Here is a 26,852-nt window from a genome sequence, read left to right on the forward strand (position 1 = left end):
TCGACCAAGTCATCATCCCCTGTCTGCAGTTTCCACTGGCTGATTTCATGGTTAGATGTTCCCTTTCTGGTATATAAGTTTACCATGGTGTCCGTGTTGTCCAGCGCTTCTTTTTTCTTGCCTTTAGAAGGCGAATATTGGCGACTCCAACTAAATGCTCGCTCCCCCTCCCCCCCCCCCCTTACGGCCGCACCGAGAAACAGCCAGTGCAGGTTCAGGCTTGGATCAAAAAGGGGTCCTCTATCACAGCACGCCCTGAATGCCTCGTGGTTCTCAAATCGTCATGATGCCACCACACACAAGCCCGAAAATGGAAAAAAAAATACAAATGTCAAAAGACTTGTTGTGTACCATTATGCGTGTCGTCGTGGTAGAAAGACAGCAATGTGTGCTTTCATCTTTTCACAAGAGAAGTAGACATAGCGCATCGGATAGCCAACTTCGCATTGGGAAAATATATTACGTCGGTTTGTTCGAAACACTTCACTTGGGACTTCTTTCTTCCCGGCGAGCAGAACATCGCCTTCGCTATCTTGCTGGCATTTCAAATCGCATAGTGTGCTTTGTTTAGGCAGGTGCTTTAATAAATTATAGGGATGTACATATGTCTAAGCTGCATTTGGTTTTGTTCATTTACTTCATGCCCCAGCATTAGTGTTACTAATGCTTTAGGTTAGTGTTACTGTCAGCTTGTCAGGTAAGCCGACCGCGCAACACTGACTGACTTTTGAAAACTGTTTGCATTTTGGTTTTGCCAGTTTTCCGACAACTACTACCGGACTGCTCTCATCGAAGCCCTTGGTGAAACAGTGACGCCAGTTGTGTCCGTCCTGGCCCAAGCAGGGTACTACTTCGCTTTCGTTCCCGGCTGAAAAATCTCCACATGATATGCTGCATTCGCAAGTAAGTTCTGAACGGCTGACCTTTCTTTTACAGCCAGCCAATCACCGTCGAATCACTATCAGCAGACACCAAGCTGATCCTGGAGGAAATCACCCGCTGCCTCAACCTCGAGAAGCTCTTGCCTTGTTACAAGTACACTATAACAGTAGGGTGAGTTCATTGCATCACAGTCTTTCAAATGAAATATGAGAGCAACCCGAATAGCCAAGATGAACTTAAAGGATATCACAATGATGTTGTCAATGTAGTGATAGTGAAGAAGCAGGAGCTCTTCCACATGACCTGCCATGGTTGCTTAGTCGCTTTAGTGTTGTGCTGCAAAGCACAACGTCATGGGATCAAATTTCAGCCTCAACCATCGCATTGCGACAGGGCGAAATTTAAAAAACGGTTGTGTGCTTAAATTTAGGTGCACATTAAAGAACCGCAGGTGGTCAGAATTAGTCTGGAGTTCGCCACCACGGCATGCTTCATAATCAGATTGTGGTTTTGGCATGTAAAACCCCGTATTTTAATTTTTAATTTAACTTCCAGATGAAATTAAGAAAGAATTAGACATCATTAGGTGAACCTGGGCCCTGACGGCAGCAGCAGGGGCAAGCACCGTCAGCAGTCGTCAAATTTAAGCTCACTGTCAAAGTTAGTCCGGTACTTACACACGCGTCATCGTACATTTCAGAGTAATTGCTGATGCTCACATTGATTCGAGAATATATCACGCTATTCACATCACATGTGTAATCTAATTGGAGACATCTTTATGCTGTCTTTTTGGTGACAACGTTGGTGAAATTTCAATACACCAAGCCAGGCACGTACCCAGGATTTTTTTGGGGGGGGGGCCCACCACCCCCACCACCATCATCATCATCATCAGCAGCAGCAGCAGCAGCAGCAGCAGCCTGTTTTATGTCCACTGCAGGACGAAGGCTCTTCCAATTACCCCTGTCCTGCGCCAACCGATTCCAACTAGCGCCCGCGAATTTCCTAATTTCATCGCTCCACCTAGTGTTTTGTCGTCCTCGATTGCGTTTCCCTTCTCTTGGTACCCATTCTGTAACCCCAATGGTCCAACGGTTATCTAACGGGCGCGTTACATGACCTGCCCAGCTGCATTTTTTCTCTTGATGTCAATTAGAATATCGTCTATACCATTCGATCTCTGATCCAAACCACTCTCTTTCTCTCTTAACGTTATGCCTAGCAATCTTCGTCCGATCTCTCTTTGCGTGGTCCTTAACTTGCTCTCAAGTCTCTGCCCCATATGCACTGGCAAAATGCACTGATTGCACACCTTACTTTTCAATAATAATGGTAAGCTTCCAGTCAGGAGCTGGAAATGTCTGTCGTATGCGATCCAACCTATTTTTATTCTTCTGTGAATTTCCTTCTCATGATCAGGGTTCCCTCTGATCACTTGACCTAGGTAAACGTACTCCTTCACAGTCTCTAGTGGTCGACTGGCCATCCTGATCTCTTGTTCCTTTGCCCGGCTATTTATCATTATATTCATCTTCTGCATAATAATATTCAACCCCACCCTTACACTCTCTCTGTTAAGGTCTCCAATCATTTGTTTTAACTCGTCTGCATTGTTGCTGAATAGAACAATGTCATCGGCAAACCGAAGGTTGCTCAGATATTTGCCGTCGATCTTTACTCCTAAGCCTTCCCAGTTTAATAGCTTGAATTCTTCTAAGCACGCAGAAAATAGCTTTGGAGAAATTGTGTCTCCCTGTCTGACCCCTTTCTCTATAGGTATCTCCCTGCTTTTGTTGTGAAGAATTAAGGTAGCTGTAGAACCTCGTAGATATTCTAACGCGAAAGACGAGTCAGTAAGATGAGAAACTATTTACAGATTATATTTACAACAACGGTTGCAGCGCTGACCGGTTAGATTCACAGCGCGAGCCCAGTTCGTTCTTCCTCCTCTTTTCTGGAGTGATGGCGCCTACGCGCCTCGTTCAAACAAACAGATACCTCACGCATGTAGCAATATTTCCCGAGCTTTTTACGGCTTCCTGTACTCCTTGATTACCTAGTGCCTCTACGATTGCTGGTATCTCTACTGAAACAAATGCCTTTTCGTAATCTATATAAGCCACATAGAGAGGCTTATTGTACTCTGCAGATTTCGCGATAACCTGGTTGATGACATGGATGTGATCCATTGCAAAGTATCTCTTCCTGAAGCCAGCCTGTTCCCTTGGTTGACAAAATGCAGTGTTAACTTTATTCTATTGGAGATTATTTTGGTAAATATTTTATATTATACTGGGAGCAACGTAATGGTCCCATAATTGTTCAATTCTTTAACGTCTCCTTTTTTGTAGATTAGTATAATGTCTGCATTCTTCCAGTTTTCTGGGACCCTTGCCATCGATAGACACTTCGTATAAAGAGCCGCCAGTTTTCCAAGCATTACGTCTCCTCCATCTTTGATTAAATCGACTGTTATTCCACCTTATCCTGCCGCTCTTCATCGTTTCATGTCTTGCAGGGCCCTTCTGACCTCATCCCTAGTTATAGGAGAGTTTCTGTATCCTGTTCATTACTGTTTCTAAGTGAACTATCGTGACTCCTCTGGGTACTGTATACAGGTCAGCTTAGAATTTTTCCGCTGCTTTTACTATATCTTCGAGATTGCTGATGATATTACCCTTCTTATCTTTTAGTGCATGCATCATGGTTTGTCCTATTCCAGGTTTCTTTTTTACTGATTTCAGGCTGCGTTCATTTTTTACGGCTTCTTCAGTCTTTCTCATGCTATAGTTTCGAATATCAGTTATTGTCGCCTTGTTGATCAGTTTTGACAGTTCCGCGAATTGCGTAACGCTGTGCGGCCGCCAGTCCCATACAACCGCGTAGAGCGCGGGCTCTGCGATTCTAGACGTACTGTGTTCACTGCGAAAGGTTAGAAAAACACCCACATAAGCACAGCAGAGAAGTGGCTACGTGAGGCGGTTCGACCGATAACTGTAAAAGCGTCATTCAAAACAAGTAATTGTTCTCCACTTCCGGCGGCGTTTTCTCTACTTCCTTTTTAATAAAAAGATGGTGATCCATAAATATTCTCACAAACAACGGTTAACTTTTTTATTACTCGCTTTTGCTTGCGGTTTGGTTGTTGCCTTGGCTCTCTCCCTTAGTAGATCGCTTAATTTCTCAACTCCTTGCGATTTTTGTTTCCAGTTGGCAATTTTGCACGAAACGTGCTATACAGTTAGGGAAAAACAGACGAGGTAACGGGCGACAGTCATCTTGCTTATGGGTTTAAGGGTTATTGCAGGGTTTCATGATGGACGCTCTTTCACATTATTTTATTTCCAACCTTATCTAACCCATATCACGTGTATATGGTTCCGGGCATCTGCCAGCGTCGGGGCGAGCCGTAACTCAAGGAAACAATGAAGCAAAGGGATAAGTTGAACGCAATTGGCGTTTTCTCCGGCCGCAACTCGTTCCATGAGAGTACAGACCAGCTGAGTAACAACCGCATCCCTCTCCTGGTTCCAGGATCAGCCTAAACAAAGAAGGCTGAACTAACAAAAGCAACAGCTATGCGCGTGACGGTTGAACAGATGGTGACAACTGAACGCATCTCGAGTTAATCGCGCGGGTGCGGAATCTACGAGAAAACTGTCCTTCACATTACACGAGATGCCGATAACTACCGCCATCTAAAAGGAGTGAGAAAGGCAGCATAATGCTGACCGATGAACAGCTGCGAAGTCTCAACTTTGATCTGGCGGCGCTTTAGGAATGTGTGAGGAGTGGTGGTGTAGGTGGGGAGGAGGGGGGGGGGGTATGCCACTTAATTTCGGGGGGGGCCCGGGCCCCCCCGGGCCCCCCCCCTGGGTACGTGCCTGCACCAAGCGTACCTTTCACGAAAGTAATGACTTGATAACAGTGGCAATCTGGCATAGGCGATCACCGGTAAACATTAAAGCAACTTACATGTGGCAACATTTCCAGCAGACATAAAGCTAATGCATTTCACTTTATGAATAATCACCTCTGTGCTCCTTTTCTTGGCTTGTTTCACAATCCCTTGCTTCCTTTCAAGTTTTTTCCATCATCTTCCAAGTGGTAAGGAAAATGAGAGAAACATTGAAAGATGGAAAGGCAGCAGCACAGATTGGATGTAAGATTAAGGTTGATTATGTTTGAGTAGGGATTGAGAGAAAGAAGTGGTATTGGGACAGGCCATCAAAAGATAAACTGCAACAGTCACATGACTGAAACTCTGCCAGATGCAGGTCGCGCTCCCAGGTCATGGGTGAAAGCGCCTGTGGGAGCTCTGAGCTGGCACTCCGAAAAATAAAGAAAAGAAAGGAAGCAAGCGAATATGTTTTGTGCATTCAATTTTTACCAGCCAATGCAAAGCTTGCTGCCAGAGCACTCAAAAGTTCTCAAAAAAGACTAGTTGAACATCAGGCACAGTAAATTACAATGTTTTTTGTTTGTTTGTTCTGAAGGCCAGTGCATGAGAGAGAGTAGTGGGAAAAAAATTTAAAAATCACATTTACTAATTAGAACAAAGGGCAGGCACACTATTCATTAGCACGGAATTTCTTGAAGGCGGCTTAAGAGGAAGCTTTAGCTCGTGCCCAACTCCACCGCGGCCTATTCAAATACATGTAAAACGCAAGAACGTTTTTCTGAGATAACCCTTGGACCGATTTTCATGAAATTTGTTGCGTTTGAGAGATAATGTTAAATTCTAGTGACTGTTGGTAGCGGAATTTTGATTTACGGCTTGAATTTTGTTAAAAAGGTTTTGAAATATTTGACCGTTTGAAAAAAATAGAAGCACAAAGTTTACAAATTCATAGCTCTGCATCAAGATATCGATATCGATATCAAGACATCAGATATCACGGTTCTGTAAACGGTATCCATTAGATCATTCAAAGCGGACAGATTTGATGTGTCATTTTATATCTTATGTGAATTTGTTACGTTGGTTACAAAGGTTCTGCAAAAGCTGTATTTCCATATTACTAAATTTCTTTATATTCATGCGTAACATATCAATTTTGCCCGCTTTAGATGTACTATTCCATGCAATTCACAGAATCGTATTAAAATTTTTCGTTTTTGAGTTACAGAGTTGTAATCTTTATAGTTTCGTTTTATGAAAATTTTTGATTTTTGCCCATTTTTAATAAAAAATTGATGATATAACTCAAGAATGCGAAACCATCAGTCACTAGATTTTAAGTTTTTCTTTTAAATGCAACAAACCTTGTCAAATTTAGTGAAGTGGTTGCCGGGAAAAACGAATTCTCCTTTTACATGTATTTAGATAGGAACACCTAAGCTAAAGCTTCCTCTTAAGCTTAAGCGCATTTAGTGTGCCTTTGCAACAAGTCCATTGGTCACATTGTTTTACTTTTTTCCTTGTGCTGTGCCAGGTGTTTGAAGGCTATCCGCAAGCTGCAGAAGATGGGTCACCTTCCCAACATATCCGCGCTGTTCCGTGAGTACGCCCAGTACGGACTCTTTATTGATGTCCGCCTGGCCGCTCTGGAGGCTCTTGTCGACTACACAACAGGTTAGTCAAAGTCTTTATTTCCCAACTTCAAATGTTGAGAGTCCCACAGGTGAAGAGCAGTCTTAGGCGTTGTGATGAAATTTTGAAATTTTCAGGAATAAGGCAGATTTGGCTGATACATGACTGGGTCATTTGTCAGTTGGAGGTCACTGGAGGAAGCCTTCATCTTCCAGTAAACAAACAAAATAAGGCCACGACTGGTGCTGGTGGTGGCAAAGCCATTGAATGCTGAGCTAGTCAATGTGAATTCATTGTGGTTAAACAGCACAAGAATACATGTAGTAAATGGGGAAAACGGATAAGACAAGGCACTGACTATCAAACAAACTAAAGAGAATGTGCACAGATATATACTTATTGGCAGGATATCATCATCATCACACACACACAAAAATGAGGAAAAAAAATATATATATGTAAGGAATTGGCAGATTTGCTTTTTCTCATTTTTATTCTCTTTTTTTAATACCATTACTTTTCTTTTTCAGTTGATGGAAATGCAGATGACCTCAGTTTTCTGTTGGACATCGTGGAGAATGACCCGGTGCCTCGCGTCAGGTGAGTTGCAAAGAGGCAATGACTTGGAGACCGCATGAGTTTATTCACATGCCAGTGCAAAACTGCTGCCACCACACTTTGGTGTTCAGTTCTCACACTGCCGGTCGCCTGTTCTACTCGTCTGTACAAACTATACTATGTTTGCTGTTCAGATGCTATATTATTTAACGATTCGTTTTCATCTCGTTCAATTTCATTGTGTTTCCTCATTGGCTCAGACACCGCTCGAATGCCGCACGTCAAGTGGCTGATCTAAGCGATGGCGGTGCCCGAGCCGCATTTGGCAGTTAGCAGACGACATGGAGACAGTGGATAATGAAATCGATGTTTAGATAATACGGCCCCAGAAGCTTTATCTCTACTCGTTCACTCATACTCATAACTTCACTCGTAACGCCACGCATGCTTTTCAAAAAATATTCCTGCCTATCTAATTATCTGCCACCAGTCAAGACAGCTCCTGCACCTTTTTCTTGTCCCCCGCCTTGCGCAGTGTGCCTTCCCACTGAAGAAAGAGGCCTCGGTTGTTCATTTACTCTGCTTTTATTTCTTGTTTGGTTCCTAGCAAGAGTTGCAGTACCTGCTATAAACAACTGAACTTTTTAAGTTAGCTAATTTCTACAATTTTGATTAACTGTACTGTATGCTTCTGCCATAATACAGCCCTGGTCCTTCGATGTTTCAAATCTCCATGCTTGCAGTTCGCTCTGAAAAATAAAAGGAACACTAAAGGAAAATGCTAAGTCGAACTAGATCGAAAGGTCAGACGTGTAATAATGGCTTTTTCATTCGTAACCAGAGCAGAGCTTTTGCTAGTGAGATGACGAAAATTGTAAATTGGTGTGACACCACCTATATTTAACTGTGATACTTCTCATGGGACGTCAACGCTGGTCATTTCACAGGGAATGGCAGAGGGGAATGTCATGAGGGTTTCATGTCGACTCGTCAGTACTGGCGGGGGGGGGGGGGGGGGGGGAACTCAATTTGCATGGCAACAGCGAGACCTTCGGTGGTAGTTTTCTACGCAATTAAGTCACACACTGGCACAACGAAGACGATAATAGACTTCTAAATAATCTTGGGGCCTAACTAGGCCTAATACTTTCCTTTAGTGTCACTTTGAGATCGGGCTGAAAGTGCAAGATACAGTTATTGCAAATGACGTATGCTTTTTACTGCGTTTCCTGGTCTGGTACAGCCTGCAGAAACAGGTACTCGCACATTCCCAGTCTGTGAGACTTGCTTCTGCATAATAATTACCTGTGGAACATGCAAATAAAGCTGTTTTTCATGTAGTTTTTTTTTCCAAAATATACATGCAGATTGGCCCTGCTGCTAATGCTGACACAGAACCCACCCTTCTCGCGACGCGATGACAGCCCGTTCAACACCGAAGAGCTTGCCGAGAGGCTGTGGAAGCTGATGAGGTGAACTCAAGTGGCATTGCTTAACGGCTGTATTTTCAGCACTAAAGCACTTTGGGTCTTCATCTCCCATCTACTTCCTGTGGAAATTCATAATGGAACTCGCCGCTGACATGTAGTTCAACAAGCAAAGAAGGATGTTGCATGGACAGAGATGAGGACAGAGAAAGAATGCAGAGACAATGACACAGGCAGTAACTTGCAACTGCTTTATTCAGGGCAAATAGGCTGGAATGTATAAACAACGATTACACATGGACAGAGCGCAACAATGAGTTCACACGTCAGATAACCAAACAGGGCAAACCACTTCTCAAAGAAGCTAATCTCTCTATTGAACAGCTTAAAGGGGGACACCTCCATTAACACACCACCAGTCATTAACACCTCTGGACACCTCCGGCCATTCAGGCAACGGTCTTCCTGGCCTACGTAGGACTTGCCGCATGGGCCAGACTCCACTGCCTGAATGACCAAGCCAGGGAACACGAGCGAAAATTTTAGAAAGACGACCTGGTGCCTTTGCCTGTTCACGGCGACGACTGTTCGTGTGAACCGTGTTTCCAGGAGATTCTAGGCAAGAACAAAGACCAGACTGCACGTGAACTAACGGAAGTCTATCACACAAAAAAACGACTTTCTCAAACAGTATTGGCGACACCTCCATTAAGCTGTTCGATGCGGTGATTAACTTCTTTGACAAGTGGTTGCCCCGTTAGGTTATCAGACATGTGCACTCATTCTGTATACACCTATTCCCCTTCCCCCAATGCCGAACAGCAGGTCAGAACATTTATTCAGGCCAACCTCTCAGCCTTTTTCTCAGCTGATGATGACATCAGTGGCCATGAAATGCAATGATTGCTCACGTTTCTTTTCAAGCATAGCAATATTTTTATTCTTCTGGAAATCTAGGAGTCCCATATTAATAACCCTTGAACTGCTTTTTGAGGCTGACTAGCAGTCACAATTCTAATTCTCTTGCCAGGCTATTAAACATTAGTAATTAGTGTTTTGCATAATAATCCCCAAACTTACTCTCAAGCTTTGTCTTCTAACGTCATAAATCATGCATATTGTTACGTGTGCAAAGACACAGACGAGAGATGCTATTTACACGCTATTTACACTGGAGCCAGGCAGCCAGGCTGACACTCGCTCGTGCCAAGGGCACCGACCAACTTCTTCGTCGTTTTCGGGGCGGCTCGTCTCTTGAGCATCGCTCAATCATATCGTAATAATATGTATTGAGCCACATGGTGAAGTATTACCTGCCTTATCAATGCGCACGCTGTCATCTCTCATTATGTATGTCTCATCTTAGCGTAAAAGTGCATCTGCTTGTTTATTTTCTTATTGCAGTTCCGCTCTCTCTCACGACTCACGCCTGCGATGTGCCGTGGTGGACTTGTATTACGTTTTGTATGGAAAGAGCAAGCCGTCATGCCTGCCAGGTCCTGACGCCAACCGTTCATCAGTACGTGTGTTGGTATTCAAAAAATTTGTGTGCGAATTAGAGTTGCTAGCTTTGTTGTGGCACAAAAGCTGCCTTCTACAGGTTTTCCCGCTCAACCTAATCCAAGCGCCAGTCAATTTAATCTAAGCGCCAGTTAATTTAATCCAAGTGCCAGTGATTTTAATCCGAGCGCCACTCAATTTAATCCAGACGCCACTCAATTTAATCCAAACGCCAGCCGAAATAATCCAAGCGCCAGTGAATTTAATCCAGACACAACGGAATTCAAGAACCTTTGGATTTCAAGACTTCTGAAAATTTGTGAACATGTTATGAGTTAACAGCTTGAAATTGAAAGAGCAAGGTGGTAGACCAGTAGCTATCCTGCCGCGGGACTAACGACCACTTTTGGAGGTTTTGAAGCGAAAAGATTCACTACGCTAGCGTAGTCAACACCGCGCATCGCGCGAGCCAGCGTATGTCGGAATTGGCTCCATGAGAGTGTTGGGAGTCGAATTAGCTCCGTGAGCGTGTTCGGAGTCGAATTGGCTCCATAAGCGTGTTCGGAGTCGGCGCAGGTGGCCACTGCCGCGCGCTATGCGTCATCGTTTGACGTTAGCCGCAAGCGCGTGTTTATCGCGGAGGCCGACTATATAACCGCTTGCCAGAGTATAGGCATGCGCATTCAACATGGAAGGAGCAGAGAGATACTACCGATAGGAAGAGCTGTGTTTATGGCTGTACAGAAATCGCAAGACACTGTGCCCAACAATGATGAATAAAGAAGTTTAGTAATCCTGCATTACTTATGGTATATATCATTGATAAGCAATTTGCATAACTACACAAGGCACACGTATAGCATAACCATAAGCTAACGAAAGCATTATCATAAGTGAAACCATAGGCGTAACCATAGCCTAAATAATAAAGCATAACCATAAGCTGAACCGTAAGCATATCCATAACTTAAAACGTAAGCAGATTCATAAGTTAAACCGTAAGCATATCCAAGGCTAAATCATGAAGTATAACCATACGCTAAACCTAAGCATAACCATAGGCTAAATGATAAAGCATAACCATAAGCTAAACCATAAGCATCACCGAAGCTTTTCGCTTCGAGATATCCAGGCCTAACCTTAGCTAAGCCCCAGCAATTTTTTTTTATTTTCTGTTTCGTTATGACAGTGACACAGAAGATGAAAATTCTCCAAAATAATTGAGAGGAAACGTCAGCATGAGTACGTCGAGGTAATGGTGCACATGCGATTTGGTCCTGGCTATCATACAAAACAATAAAGGTTGACTCGATGATAATCACTAGGCTCTCCCCGGGAGGCTTTGGTCGGTAGCAAATACGATTCACTATTCTACGGCGACATCCGCAGCCTCCAATCAAAGACCTTGTCATCGGTACCACTAAAACAGTCATGAATACCATTTAATTGCATAACTGATATGGTGGAGTCACTAGTATTCACAAATGAAATACAAGGTGCAGTTCGGGGTTCTTGGTGTTTTGCGAAACATGACATCATATACATCCAATGAAATAAGATGAAACGAGTGACTCACTATGCCTACTATAAACTCGTATCTTATGTCACTGGTGAATATTATTCACCTATTTTACTATCCATGAGGCAGCTTTCCCTCGTGAGTGCCGTCAGTAGTATCAATGAAGCTGTAGCATTTTGCGTTACCACTGCCAACAGATACCGCCGAGTCTTTAGTCATCATTAGTGATGCGCTCACTATGATGTTCTGAAATTTTCATGCAGAATAGCGTCATAGATATGAAATGAAATGTACTTCAGACGGCTATTCACTAACTATAATTTGATAACTATAGGAAATACTAAGATTGATTCATCTGGTGATGAAGGATCACTTTGTGTAGTTTGATGGTCAGAGCCGTTATTCATGCACGCCGTGAATCGTATAAATGAAAGTGTCAATAAATGAGAGTTTTAATCAGTCAACATTGCTAATTGACATCGCAGAGCCAATAATGATCACTAGCGATAAGCTCTGTTCGGTGTTCTTGCACTCTTATGCCGCATAGCGTCATGCATGTCAAATGTCAAAGGTCCATTGTATGGGATGCTCTCTTGTCAATATTCCTGTATAATTCTGTTCACTGAGCACCAAAGTGCTTTGATGTCGTAGAGAAAAAGTTCAAAGTAATTTTTATTCATCATCCTAATAATTTGTGCTAACGCGTCAACTCACACCAGTGAACGCAAGGAGGCGAACCGAAGCTTGGCTGATATTTATCGAATGCTTCTCGCTCAAATTTCGCAGAAGGTTCAAGATAGTGAAAGCCATTTCTTGCAGGGTGCGAGCAGACGATCAATGAAGTTGCAGTGGTCTGTGGGGTGTTACCACGATTGTCTGGATATCGTAAATGAGGCTTTTCATTATATCGCATAATAAAGACCGTAAGAGCTTGCATCTGAGAATTATGGCAGCTTTGTACAAAACATAAATTCTTTAACTAATGTTCGAGAGGAAAGACTACCATTCTAACTAAAGCAGACGACATGCGGCTGATTCTATCAGGGGTGCCGCACTTCCGTGCAGACGACAGGCAGATGACCAGCGTCAGTCGTTGTGCGATCATCGTGAGAGGCGTGCCTCAGCTTTAATGTAAAGTGAATATTTTGAAAATTTGTGCCATGGAAGCGGGCAAGGTGCGAGCTGCTGGACGACCAAGAAAGATGCCTGATGAAGAAAAGACCAAGTACGCTCGCGTTTCTGCCATGGATCGTTCCCGCATCATCGATGCGTACCGACGAGGTGGGGACTTAAAGCAATTGGCCCAAACACTGGGAATAAATATAAAGACTATGCGCTCAATCACCGCAACAGGTCGCGAAACAGCCAAGAAACGTGGTGGCTCATCAAAAAAGTTTGACCAAGATGTGGTCAATACCCTGCGTGAAATTCTAGAAAAGAACCCATCCTTCACACTTATGCAAATCCGGATGTCGTTGACAGAGAAGTTTCCTGGTACCGAAATCAGCAAGTCTACCATCGATCGGCTTCTCGATGGCCATGGTTATACACTTAAGTTAATTACACAGAGGCCAATTGACCGTAACCGTGCTGATGTCAAGGAAGAGCGCCGCAAGTTCGCTCAATGGCTCCAAAACAAGGGTATCACAGTCACGCGGTACTACATCGACGAAACGAATTTCAACGTGTGGTGCGCAAGAAGTTTTGGCAGAGCGAAACGAGGCGCCCCAGCTATTCGTCTTGCAACCAGCACAAAGGACGCGAATATAAATGTTTTGGCTTGCATGTCTGCAAATGGCCTTCTGCATTGGACTTTAGTGGACAAGATCCACTGGGCTGTATTCAACGAATTTCTCGATGATCTGTCTAAGAAGGTTCATCATCAGGAACCTGGCACCGAAGCTGTGTTCTTGTTTGACAACGCTCCAGCGCACCGCCGTGCTGAGGAGGCTGTCTTGGCCACCAATGATCACTCACTGAAGTGGCTTCCACCCTACAGCCCATTCTTCAATCCAATCGAAGAATTTTTTTCGAAGTTCAAGGCTGGTGTGAAGGCTTTTCTTGCTGAACGGCGCGACCGTCTTTTCATGACACCACCAGGTATCTCCAAGAAACAGCATCGCCGGGCACTGTTGGTTGAGGCCGCGGGAGAGTCAATGCAGCACATCCTGCGAGTTGAATGCGCTGCCTACGACAGGCACAACTACACTTTTGTGCAAGCTGCCCTAGCGTGCCACGATATGTGAAAACTGGTCAGTGCTGCACTCAAAGGAAAGTCGACAGTCTTGCAACAAAGTGCTTTTGGTTTATATTAATAAAGTTTCCTCTCGCAGATCTACACATAGCTCTAATGGTCATTGTTTACATAAACGATTCACAGGCATCGCCTTTGCAACGCAATCAATTGCTCCATAAGAGTTTAAAGGCACTTAACATACTAACCTTCTGCTAAATTTCGAATTAGCTCTTTTGCACATCATTCTACTATAAGCCAATTGATGAAGCGTTGCTCCTGCTACGTTAACATTTCTGTTTCCATTTATTTCTTCAAGTCAATTGGTGCCTGTTGCGCCGTTCTAGTGAAACGAGCCTTAAGAATTCAGAAATTTAGCAACTATAACCTCACCTCGGCTTCTTTGCATCAATATGCTCACACATGTCAGTTCCTAGTGGTCATAATCGAATCACCTTTTGAGTGACCATTCATTTTATGTCCATGAAGCTGTGATTTGTGAGTAGTCAAGAAAATTGAAGCGAACATAGTCACCATTGACCACCAGTATTTCAACCACATCTGCAATCTCAGAGGAAAAATATTCACCTATAGCAAAATGAACGAATGATGGCTACCATTGTCAAAGTGACTCATGATTACTAGTGACTAATTTTTAGCAACCCCAGGTTATAAAATTTGAATCATCCTTCGAATTATCATTTGACATCCATGACACTGCAAACTCTAATTGTAACAGAGCGCTGAACTGAGCTTATCACTAGTGATCACTAATAACTCCTTACTATCAGGTAGCAATGGTAGTAGAGAAAATACTGATTCAATAACATTTTGATATATATCAATGACTATTAGATATCAGTTGGCAGTGGTAACGCAGAAGTGCTCATCGTGCTACAGCTTCATTTATACTACTGACGGCACTCACGAGGGATAGCTGCCTCAGGGATAGTAAAATAGGTGAATAATATTCACCAGTGACATAAGTATACGAGTTTATAATAGGTATAGTGAGTCACTCGTTTCATCGTATTTCATTGGATGTATATGATGTCATGTTGCGCAAAACACCAAGAACCCCGAACTGCACCTTGTATTTCATTTGTGAATACTAGTGACTCCACCATATCAGTTATGCAATTAAATGGTATTCATGACTGTTTTAGTGGTACCGATGACAAGGTCTTTGATTGGAGGCTGCGGATGTCGCCGTAGAATAGTGAATTGTATTTGCTACCGACCGAAGCCTCCCGGCGAGAGCCTAGTGATTATCATCGAGTCAACCTTTATTGTTTTGTATGATAGCCAGGACCAAATCGCATGTGCACCATTACCTCGACGTACTCATGCTGACGTTTCCTCTCAATTATTTTGGAGAATTTTCATCTTCTGTGTCACTGTCATAACGAAGCAGAAAATAAAAAAAAAATTTGCTGGGGCTTAGCTAAGGTTAGGCCTGGATATCTCGAAGCGAAAAGCTTCGGTGATGCTTATGGTTTAGCTTATGGTTATGCTTTATCATTTAGCCTATGGTTATGCTTACGGTTTAGCTTATGGTTATACTTTATGATTTAGCCTTGGATATGCTTACGGTTTAACTTATGGATATGCTTACGTTTTAAGTTATGAATATGCTTACGGTTCAGCTTATGGTTATGCTTTATTATTTAGGCTATGGTTATGCTTACGGTTTCACTTATGAATATGCTTTCGTTAGCTTATGGTTATGCTATACGTGTGCCTTGTGTAGTTATGCAAATTACTTATCAATGATATATACCATGAGTAATGCAGGATTATTAAACTTCTTTATTCATCATTGTTGGGCACAGTGTCTTGCGATTTCTGTACAGCCATAAACACAGCTCTTTCTATCGGTAGTATCTCTCTGCTCCTTCCATGTTGAATGCGCACGCCTATACTCTGGCAAGCGGTTATATAGTCGGCCTCCGCGATAAACACGCACTTGCGGCTAACGTCAAACAATGACGCATAGCGTGCGGCAGTGGCCACCTGCGCCGACTCCGAACACGCTTATGGAGCCAATTCGACTCCGAACACGCTCACGGAGCCAATTCGACTCCCAACACGCTCACGGAGCCAATTCCGACATACGCTGGCTCGCGCGATGCGCGATGTTGACTACGCTAGCGTAGTGAATCTTTTCGCTTCAAAACCTCCAAAAGTGGTCGTTAGTCCCGTGGCAGGATAGCTACTGGTCTACCACCTTGCTCTTTCATTTTCAAGCTGTTAACTCATAATATGTTCACAAATTTTCAGAAGTCTTGAAATCCAAAGGTTCTTGAATTCCGTTGTGTGTGGATTAAATTCACTGGCGCTTGGATTATTTCGGCTGGCGTTTGGATTAAATTGAGTGGCGTCTGGATTAAATTGAGTGGCGCTCGGATTAAAATCACTGGCACTTGGATTAAATTAACTGACGCTTAGATTTGACTGGCGCTCAGATTAAATTGACTGGCGCTTGGATTAAATTGAGCGGGAAAACCTGTAGAATGATATGGGGGGGGGGGAGGCATGACACAGTGCTAGATTTTCCGTCGTCACCCATGCATCTAAATTATACAAAAAATGATAGTAAACTTGTGGTAAATTTCATGCACCTAAATATGCAACATCTTTAGTATAATTTCTGTGTTTAAGTGTAGCAAACTAGCAAGTGATGTTATAACGAAAGCTTATACGCAACCTATACTGTAACTGTGGGCACTAGTGATAATCCGCATTGGCACTTTCACCGAAATTAGTGTTTTTAGGCTCTAAAATTCACTCTGAGCAGTCGATCTTGCTATTCATTCTTTATATCTAGTGGTTGTTACCGTGAGTGAACCTTCAAACATTCACCCAGAGAAGGCCAAGAACGAGTAAGTACATGCTGGTTACATGTTTGAAGCAGCAAGTTGGATGAAGAAATGTGTAAGACAAGCATCGTGTAAGGCAACATCTGTTTTTAAAAAAGTAGGTTGTACTTATCTTGGATTGTAGCGTGAAGTGACACGGACAGAGACTAGAAGCAGACAGGACGTCTCTGCCCGTGTCACTTCATGCTACAATCCAAGATCATGTTACCGTACCAACTCGCCCAACTTTCTATCCTCTTGCATTTGGTTGTACTGGTTGAAAAACTGGACACATGGCAATCTTAGTTCACACGCACTACACTTAAGCTTCTAACCTCACTTGTGTCATGTGGTCAGAATGGCACGCTGCTAGCTAGAAAGGCAACAGCAACAATGAATCATTGAAATGTAAACTTTTTCATTACTTAACTCATGTTCACTAGTGGAATGTATGCCTCTGCAGCAGGGAAAGCACAGTTAGTCGCTGCATCAAGTGACTGACTAACATTTGGCCCTATATTTACAGGCCGTCATTGTGAATTCCAGGTTATCAGGCAGTCGTCACGACGATTTGATATTGTGTTGCATGCTTATCAGGGCGAATACGTCGGGTACCAATAGGGCCACTATAGTAGAAGCCGTGAAACTCGTGATATAGTTACGATCTGACATGCATGTTTTTGAGCCAAGGCTGAAACTAAACAAAAGCAGGCAAAAGCCAAACATGGTAACCCTGATGATGCGCTATAACTTTAAAAAAGAAAGTGTAAATGTAGTGCACATGGCAGTAAGTAATAAATGCTACATGCACAAAGCACACCTGTTTATTCACCATAGAAAAGGAGCAATTTAAGGTTTGGAAACAAACAATGCTAAACGCTGAACATGAAAATGAGAAAACTCAGGACACCGAGGTGGCTACAAATTCAAAGATTTATTACATCAAAGGTTTATAAACCTTTCAAGTTGGATTAAAAGCAACAAAGAAAAATACATGGAATTAACACTGAAGACCTACAAATATAAACTGGTAGTCAGCACAGCGGCCAGTGTCTACTCATCCTCGCGTCCTGTTCAGTGCTGTTTGCTTGCAAATAGTGTGTACCACGCAACTAGTCCACCTAGTCAGATGAATCCATGTGAAGTTGCAGTTCCTGCTACCTGCATTTTCAGATTGGAGAGTCGTGCTTCAGCTGCTTTCCACTGCTATTAAAACAAATTCAGCTCTGCCTGAAACCTTACATGTTACCCACAGCTTGTGACACAACACTGGTACAGTTGTTAGTGAAGTTGGCTGTTGCAGCAAGAGGCTGCAGTGATTTGTTGGATCGGTGAGAACTTAGGTGTTTCTCTTTCCCGCAGTTGTCTATGGTGCTCAGCCTGAAAGAAAAGAAGGCGAAGTTCCAGGAGCCTGCAGCTCCTGAGGACGACTTCTTTTCGGTGAGAAGCAGAGCTCATGGTTCTTGCATATTTTGTCTCCTGCATGCAACTTGGCCAAGTAAGTTAAATTAACCACTGGGAGGATGGTTTGATTTAGTCATCAGTTCTGTGATGCCTTGTGCTCGTCTGCTAGATAAGCACTATTGCTTGCTATAACTGCTCATAAACGGCATCATGATGATTAATGTGGCACCCAGAAAGTTAAAGTGTGGAATATGAGGTGTTCCAATTTATTGTCGATGTTGGTCAGCGGCAGCTTTCACATGGAAGTGTTGCATGCCTGAAACGAATGCTGTCCTCCGGCGCATTGAATCTATCAAACGACACCGACAAGTTGCGCCGCGCCCTGTGACGCACGCTTTCCCTCAGCACCCCAACTACGCAGTAGCTTTCTTTTTTTTTTTTGCGATTGACCACTACTTTTTCTCAGACGCTAACATCCGTTCCCAAATTATTTAGATGTTGCGGCACGTTAGTTGGTCGGAAAGTGCGTGCAATTCCGTGACCCTAGCCAGTTTCCCGAAAGGTTATGTATGGCCTTAGAGACAGCTTCATGTCGGCAATCTTGGAGGCTTTACCTGATCTAATAATAGCCTAGCGATCGATGTGGTGGCGCTGGCTGACATGCCCGTACAAGCTATTTTCGACAAACACGCACCCGACGCGTCTCTGCTGATCCAGTTGCTGCCGACGTTCGTTCGTTTGTTTATTTTTTTTCGATGGTTGCCGGCTCTCGAATTCTATACGACCGCGACGGCGGTGGTCGATCAGCGCTACTGATAAACGCGTCGTTGGCTCCGTGTCCTTTTCTTTTGCCGTTTACAAACTCGTCCGGATCGCTCGCGTGTGTACTTAGGCCTCGTTTCGTCGGCGGAGTGCCGCCGAGACGGCCGAAGCCAGCGGTATCTGCGTCGGAACGAGAACAGCCGCCAGCTATGCGCCGGTCGGGCGATCACGCAGCAGGAAGAGAAGCGAAGCGCGTCGCGTTTACTCCCCTTGGCGCCGTTCCCGTAGTGCCCGCTTTCGTGAAATCCGGCACTATCGCGGCGACTCCGAGCGCAGGTCGAGCGCGCTTCGACGTTACGCCCCGTTTCAGGCGCCGTTGAGCGACGTCCGTGCGCGGCGTTTATTTCGATTGCTTCTGCGCCCGACACCGGCCGGGCCTCCGTAGTTGGTCGGCGCCTTCTCGTTGACCCGCGAACTTTTCGCTTCGCGCGTTTTCCACGATGAGCTCGCGACAGGCGCGTCGCAAGACGCTGTCTTTCGAAGAGAAGATCGCCATCATCAACGCCGTGTCCAACCGCAACGGCAAGAAGAAAGACGTGGCGGCGCGCTTCGGCGTGCGCCCGAGCACGCTGTCGACGATCCTGAAGCACAAGGACCGCATCTTCACCGCCGTCAGCTCGGGCACGAGCGCGTCGCGCAAGAAGCTGCGCGCCTCCACGTACCAGGACGTGGACAAGGCCGTGCTGCGCTGGATCCTGGACATGCGCACGCGGAACGTGCCGCTGAGCGGCGCCATGCTCCAGGAGAAGGCGCGCGACGTCGCCTGCCGCCTGGGCTGCGACGAGTTCAAGGCGAGCCCCGGCTGGCTGATGCGCTTCAAGAACCGGCACGCCAGCCTGGCCGGCCTGCGGCGCGGCGAGTGGCTGCCGCTGCCCGACCTGAACGGCGGCGCGGTGCTCGAGGACGCCGAAGACGTGCTCGACGCCCTGAGGGAGTACCGCGCCCGGGACGTGTACGCCGCCCAGGAGACGGCGCTCTTCTACCGCGCGCTGCCGCACGAGACGAGAGCCTTCAAGGAGGACCCGTGCGTGAGCGGCTCGCGGAGCGCGCAGCGCCTCACCGTGTTCCTCTGCTCCAACATGGACGGCAGCGACAAGCGGGTGCCACTAGTCATCGGGAAGAGCGAGAGACCCAAGTGCTTCCGGGGTTCCAAGTGTGTTCCAGTCAAGTATGTGTCCCACCCGAAGGCTTGGATGACTACGCTCTTGTTCTGCAACTGGCTGTGCGACTTCAACGCCAGCATGGCCGAAGAGGGCCGCTCGGTGTGCCTTATGGTGAGCCGGTGTGCAGCGCACATCGTCGGCGACCTCACCCTGTCCAACGTCCGTGTGTGCTACGTCGGTGCCGACGGCCATTCCTCGCTGCCCTGTCCGCTGAACCTGGGAGTCATGAACAGGTTAAAGTGCGCCTACAAGCAGAGCCTGATCGAGAGGTTCCTGCTGAACATTCGGCTCGACAGGGACATGAATGTAGACCTTTTTCAGGCGCTGCAGATGCTAGTCGAAGCGTGGAAGTCTGTGAAGCCCACAATGATATTGTCCTGTTTCCAGAGGGCTGGCATTGACGTAAAGCCAGACTTGTCCCAGCTGTCCAGGGAGAACGACGTTGAGAACGCCATGGCGCTTCCTCCGGCACTGGCCAAGTCGTGGCACCTTCTTCGCATGTGTGGCTTCGTGCCTGAAGACGTCAGCCTCAATGACTTTGTGTACTGTGATGCTTGGGCTGTTTCGACGGAAGAGGAAAACGGTGAAATTATCCTTGGTAGTGTTCAGAATGACCTTTTATTTGAAGAACGGGAGAACTGTGACCCGAGGCTACCAAAAGAACCAACTTCGAGAGATGTACTTGATGCCATTGACCTGCTGCGGATCCACGCTGGTACTAGGGAAGACTTTGACGTGGCCTTCGAAGCCATCCAAGTGTATGAGAGCTGCGTCAAGGCAGTTCTGTGGAAGCAGATACAAGCTGCGGTAATGGTCTTTCTCCTGATTCAATCTTGACTTAACTTAAAATTTGTAAACACTGTGTTGTTGAAGTTTCCAAGTCTCGTTCTTCTGTATTGTCACTGATTTGTAAAGAAACACGGTTGGTTTTTGTTGGTAATATGACTAACGAGACAAAGAAAGTCAGCTTAATGGGTTGGTGCTATGTTCCTACATATCACCATCATCTTATAAGATGTTCCAAGTTATTCTTCGTCGATTGGCCAATTGAACATTGCGATTTTCCATGCAATTAATGTTTCCCTGTTCAAATAGACCACCTGAATTACTGTGTTGTACGTGGTTAATTTCTTGAAGTTATGGTTGCAGCTGATATGCGTAAAATCGAAGTGTTTGTTGAGGCTGTCACAGTAGTCTGTGGGTGAACAAGCATGAAATTCTATGACTTCCAGTCTTGTTTATGTATTCAGTGGTGTTGCCTGATACAAGCTGGGCTGTTATAAAGTAAATATTCTATTCCAGTTATTTTGCTTTTCAAGCTTCGTCATTGATCCAAATGCAACTCTCACTTAGTTATCACTAGGATCAGCCAGTAATGAGTAAGGTATGATAAAAGAATAGAATCAAGCTAAAGGAATTACTATATTAGACTGTCTCTGATTGGATTGAGAGGGAGCTTTACATCTGGAACTAAATAAACTAAACTAAATATATGGGAATATATATGGGAACTAAATATATGGGAATAGAGAAATCGTCTTTCTATGCATCCACTGCACTAAATTTAGTTAGGTTTGTTTTGCTTAAGATAAAACGTGAGAATGTACTGGTCATAGGGGGATATTTTTATTTAAGCTATCAGTACTTTACAGAAGTATTCGAAAGTTGCATTAGAAAAAAGACGAGCACTAGGCTTACAACTGTAACTAAGCGGTAAAGAAATGACGTCGCAGTTCTGTAACCTGCACTTATTAAAGCATCTAAACCAGACAAAATTGATGTACTTACGGCGCTCTAAAATGCACAGCAAATTTAATTGTGAATAGGACCTTTGCAAAACCCTCATAAACATTGCAACATTTTCACATAAAGCTCTAAACAAATATACATAGCATCACATTTGTACATTAAAAATGCCGTCATGCAAGCTCATTACAGAGCTGTGACATTTGTTTTTGGTTAAAAGTTGTGGATTTCTAAACGTTTCACTTCTTTCTTACTATGTTTTGGCAATGTTTGGTAAGAAACTATGAGGCGCAATGTAAAATTACTTTTTCTACAGTGCTGCTAACTTGCACTTTCTGTCTCAAAAAGCAACAAATTTTATTCGGATCGCTTCAGCGGCTGTCTGATGAGAAAATTTCAACATTTCACGAGTGTTTGAATAAGTGTTCAAAAGCTTTCTCTCAGATGGGCACTAATGTGTGTAGCGTTCCTAGTTAAAGGACACAGTAGACTTAAAGCGTTGCTGTGGAACTGGCGTCCATCTCGTCTACATTTATTTCTCACTTCCCTCTTCTCTTCTTCTGTCCCCCCGGTTCCCGCGCTTCTTCATCTTCTATTCGAAGGCTCATACCGCTTCACCCTTCCAGGTTTCTTTTGCTAACCCCTCCTGGGGTAATACTTGAAAACGTTTCCAATCGAAGCACATTCAACTGAGCCTCGTTCACCAATGTACCACACAGTCTTCAATATTCCTTTCTGAGTGGCTGTCTTTGTCACAGAGTAAGGACCATAAAATTTGGCACTGGATTCTCTTACTCCTTTCCTAACTAGGATGAGGTCGGTGACTTGAATGTCTGGGATAGCTGAGCAATGTCTCTTGTCAAAATTTTTTTTCATTCGTTTACGGTACCTCTCCTCCTGTGATTTTTGTTTCCTTTCCTCGACGATCTTGAGATTGTCTAACAGCCCCAGTTCAAGGTCCGCTTGAAGAATAGGGGTCTCTCCTGAAGAAGCGAACTGCGGGCTGCATCCCAAGCCACTGGTGTAGGAGCGATTGTGATGTCTTACAGCTGCTTCTAAAGAGCATTTCCATCCACCAGGGAAACTATCGTACATCCTGATGTATTGCTTCACATCTCGTATAGCACGCTCTGCAAGCCCATTCGCCGCGGGATGGTATGGTGCACAGAATTTGATTGATATATTGTGGTCTCGAGCCCATCTTGCTAATTTTTCACTCTTGAACGCTGGTCCGTTGTCACATACGATCTTTCTGGTTGTCCTAAACATATCCCGTTTGAGGAGGGCGATGACACTATTCGCATCTTCTTGTCCTGCCCGTGCCGCGACCATCCTGGTGCACTCATCTATGGCCAGAAGAAAAGCTTGCGTTTTTCGGACTCCTTCTCGTTTCTTATTTAGCTCGGCAAAATCCAGGTGTATAACTTCAAAAGGCACGTTCGAGTGGCAAGGTATTATCATGGCGTCTGTAGGCTGCTTGTATTTCACTTTGTTGACTTGACAAATGTGGCATGAACGAACGTATTGATTGACGTCTTCTTTCATGTGAGGCCACGTAAATCTCTTGACTAGCTTGTTGTATGTGCGCCAAAATCCGTCGTGTCCTCCAGATTCTGGGCTATCGTGGTACAAATAAAGCACCTTGGGAACCAGCGTTGGCGGGACTTGATAGCGACCTGCCATAAAAATTAATTGTTCAGTGCCTTCCCACAATTTTACTTCATTGATTTCTTCCGATTGTTCTTGGCCTGTATCATCAGTCGAGACAATGCATCTGCATCAGTCAAAAGGGGTCCAGGTCTGTGGGAGATGGTGAAATCAAACTGCTGCAAGTAGTTCACCCATCTGGCGATACGTCCCTTAGGTTGGGTCATATTCAAGAGATGAGTGAGTGCCTGGTGATCCGTGAACAAAGTAAACTTCGCACCTTCTAGGTACGTACGGAAGTACTGAATTGCTTTAAGGACAGCAAGAGCTTCCTTTTCAGTAGTGGTGTAGTTGACTTCAGGTGGCTTGAGGGTGTAGCTGTAGTAGCCTACTACATGTCGCTTTTCTCGGCCGGATGCTTCTGGACATTTCTGGTACAAGACTGCACCTGTTCCATAATGTGAGGCGTCGGTATTCAGTTCAAAGGGTAAAGTGAAATCTGGTATGCGTAGAATAGGGTCAGCAGAGATTCTGTGCACCAGATCACGGTAGACTCTCTCACATTCCTCATCCCACTCAAATGGAACTTCTTTCTGCGTTAGGCGCGTGAGGCATCTTGTTTTTATAGCAAAGTCTTTTATGAAAGGTCTGAAATGTCCTGCTAATCCCAAAAATACACGCAATGAGTGGACGTCATACGGTTTAACCAGTTGGGATATTCTCTCGACGGACTCTTGTTTCGTGCTTTTGGTAGTCCCATCAAATACTCTTCCAAGAAACACAACTTTTCTTTGAAAGAATGCACTTTTCTTAAAATTAACCTTGAGTTGTGCCAAGCTCAAGGCATTTAATACCTGAGAAAGGTGTTCCTGATGTTCAGCCTCTGTTTTGGAGAAGACGATAATATCGTCTATGTACACGTTACAAAAGACACCCAGAAAAGGCTTCAGGACTTCGTTCATAATCTTCTGGAACCATGCTGGCGAGTTTTTCCAGCCGAAAGGAAGCCGGTTATACTCGTACAGATCAAAGGGCGTGATAAAAGCAGTGTACATTTTTGTTTCTTCGGTTAGCGGGATCTGCCAGAAACCTTTGCACAAGTCAATGCGTGAAAAAATCCGGCAACCACCTGTCTCATCTATAATCGTGTCTATCTTCGGCATGGGAAATGGTATAAGGTCTGTTTGGCGATTGAGAACCCTGTAATCTGTGCACAGTCGGAAAGTTCCATCTTCCTTCGGCGCAATAGTTATGGGAGAAGCGAAGGGTGACACCGAAGGCCGGATTATATCGGCGTCTAGCATCTCCTGCAATTCTTTCTTCAACCATATCTTACGTTCTCGTGACATGTTATAAGGTGATTTTCGGATGACGGTCTTGTCAGTTAGTTCGAAAGGCACCTTGTGCGACTTCATCTCTTGTGGATAGCTTCCTACGCATACCAGTTCAGGGTAGGTCGTTGCAATATCTTCCGCGCACTTGACAATTCGCAGGTTATCTTTTCTATCTTGCTGTGTCTCTTCCCTTGATAGTCCTTCCACTAAAACTGCATCGTCCCAATATACGTTGATTTTTAGTTTCTTTATGTCTGGTCTGGATAGCAGAAAGTCGTACGTCACCCCCGTTATCACCAGTACGTCACTCTCTATTTCATGACCTTGGAACTCGATGTTTACTGAGGCCCACTGATTATGCATTGTCACTTTTCCATCGTACCCTTGCACCCGTAGTACTCTTCCACTATGCAGGTGACTTGAATCTACCAGCTTGGCATTTATTATAGACACAGAAGCACCGCTGTCAACCAAAGCCATCATATGTCTATTTCCCACTTTGACAGGAATGTGAAGTAAGCTAGAGCAAGTTAAATAAACAGTCTCAGTTGTGGTCATCGGGTCGGACTGATCACCCTTGTTTATTAGTTTTTTGTTGTCGGAGACTCTTGAGCGTCTGAAAGTATGGGGACAGGGTCGTTGTCGACGTTATTCACTCGACCTCTGGGAGCACGCCAACCCAAGCTCTCTGTACTGCCTGCAAGGCGGCTCGGTTCTCGCGGATTACGGCTTGACCAATCCGCGCCGGTCCGTCTGAAGCGACTGCTTGAGCCAGCGGTTATAGTTTCGTCTGAAGTAGATGGTATGTCGTGAAGGCACTCCAAGAGCCCGTCTATAGTTTTAGGTGATCGTGCTTGCGCTATCTTCAGGACTTCCGCGGGCAATCCGTGCATTATTAGAGCTACTATGGCAGAAGGAGGAAGCATAGGCTCGGCCAGCTTTAAAAGGCGGCGTTTTTCAAAGAAATACTCGACGGGGGAGCCCTGCGTGAATTTGAAATTGAGCGCGGCGTCCCATCTTTGCACTGGGTTGCTTCGGAATGTCTTCAAGAATTTTTCCTTCCACTGGTGCCAAGAGTTGCCAACATCTTCAATAATGTGCAGATCGTACCACTTACGTGCAACACCTCTTAAATAACTACGCATGTTGGTAATTTTGTCCTCATTAGAGTGCCATTTGTTCTTCCCAGCGGCATATTCATAGAATTCAAGCCAACTTTCTGGGCTTGAAGACTTGCCGTCGAAAGTATCGGGTTCGACAAATTTAGTCGCCGGCTTCTCAGCGTTTAGAGAGCTTATAAGTGACCTCACCAGTTGGTTTTGTTGCGCCATCTGTTCTTGTTGTAGCTGAAGAGCTTTCAAAACGAGGCTCACCTCTTCTGTCGAAGACCGTGATGCAGTGTCCTTTCGACGCATGGGTTCAAGAATTAATTCGTCGAAGATCGCCAGACGCAAGTTCACTTTCACCGCACCCTTCCGACGTAGTTCAGCAATGTCTATGGAAGCCTTCTCTAAAACCAGGTTCACGAGGTCTGCCGAGTTGAGTTCGCGAGGTAGTTCCACCGCTGGTTCGTCTTGAGCTTGGTATCTCGAAAAGATGATCTTCTCTGCGGAGGTCTCCTCGAGGAAAAATGTCACCCACATGTTGGAGTCAGTTGTCGGCTGCGCCAAAATATTGTAGCGTTCCTAGTTAAAGGACACAGTAGACTTAAAGCGTTGCTGTGGAACTGGCGTCCATCTCGTCTACATTTATTTCTCACTTCCCTCTTCTCTTCTTCTGTCCCCCCGGTTCCCGCGCTTCTTCATCTTCTATTCGAAGGCTCATACCGCTTCAATGTGAAACACCAAGTCAGTTAAGACTGATTTAGTAATTCTCTCAAAAATATATTTTCATAAATTTAGCAGCAAGATGTTGATTAATATAGAAAGGCCAAACTTCAGTTTTTCTAATTTCGTGCTGAGGCAGCAGTGCCTGTCTGTAAGTGTGGCTCCATGGATGTCAGACGTAGGCTGACGAAGCTACCAAGTGTTTTTATTCCAAAAAAAAAACGTTCCAGTCTATGAAAAAATAAGCAGTAGATCTGGGATTGATGATGGCTGCGTACATACAAAAACAAAATAAATTAATAGTGCTTACATTACTTTTTTCGTATTTGGGCTGTTGTGTTGCTGTAAGTGCTTTCAAAATTCTCTTAATTTCACTCTTTGGTGCCTTTAGAATACA

General features: G+C 44.7%; 1 protein-coding gene across 1 annotated transcript in view; it reads left to right on the forward strand.

Moving 5' to 3' along the window:
- The window catches only part of LOC139052865 (transcription initiation factor TFIID subunit 2-like), a 73,790-nt gene that overhangs the window by 28,171 nt on the left and 18,767 nt on the right, over positions 1-26,852 (forward strand). Inside the window, exons 23-29 of the mRNA XM_070530018.1 lie at positions 759-844; positions 937-1,053; positions 6,321-6,460; positions 6,949-7,018; positions 8,344-8,448; positions 9,808-9,922; positions 17,876-17,953. Of these exons, the coding sequence (XP_070386119.1) occupies positions 759-844; positions 937-1,053; positions 6,321-6,460; positions 6,949-7,018; positions 8,344-8,448; positions 9,808-9,922; positions 17,876-17,953 (711 nt within the window). The remainder of the gene's footprint in view (positions 1-758; positions 845-936; positions 1,054-6,320; positions 6,461-6,948; positions 7,019-8,343; positions 8,449-9,807; positions 9,923-17,875; positions 17,954-26,852) is intronic.

This window comes from Dermacentor albipictus, unplaced genomic scaffold, assembly GCF_038994185.2.
Source record: "Dermacentor albipictus isolate Rhodes 1998 colony unplaced genomic scaffold, USDA_Dalb.pri_finalv2 scaffold_40, whole genome shotgun sequence".
NCBI classification, from domain to species: Eukaryota; Metazoa; Arthropoda; class Arachnida; order Ixodida; family Ixodidae; genus Dermacentor; species Dermacentor albipictus.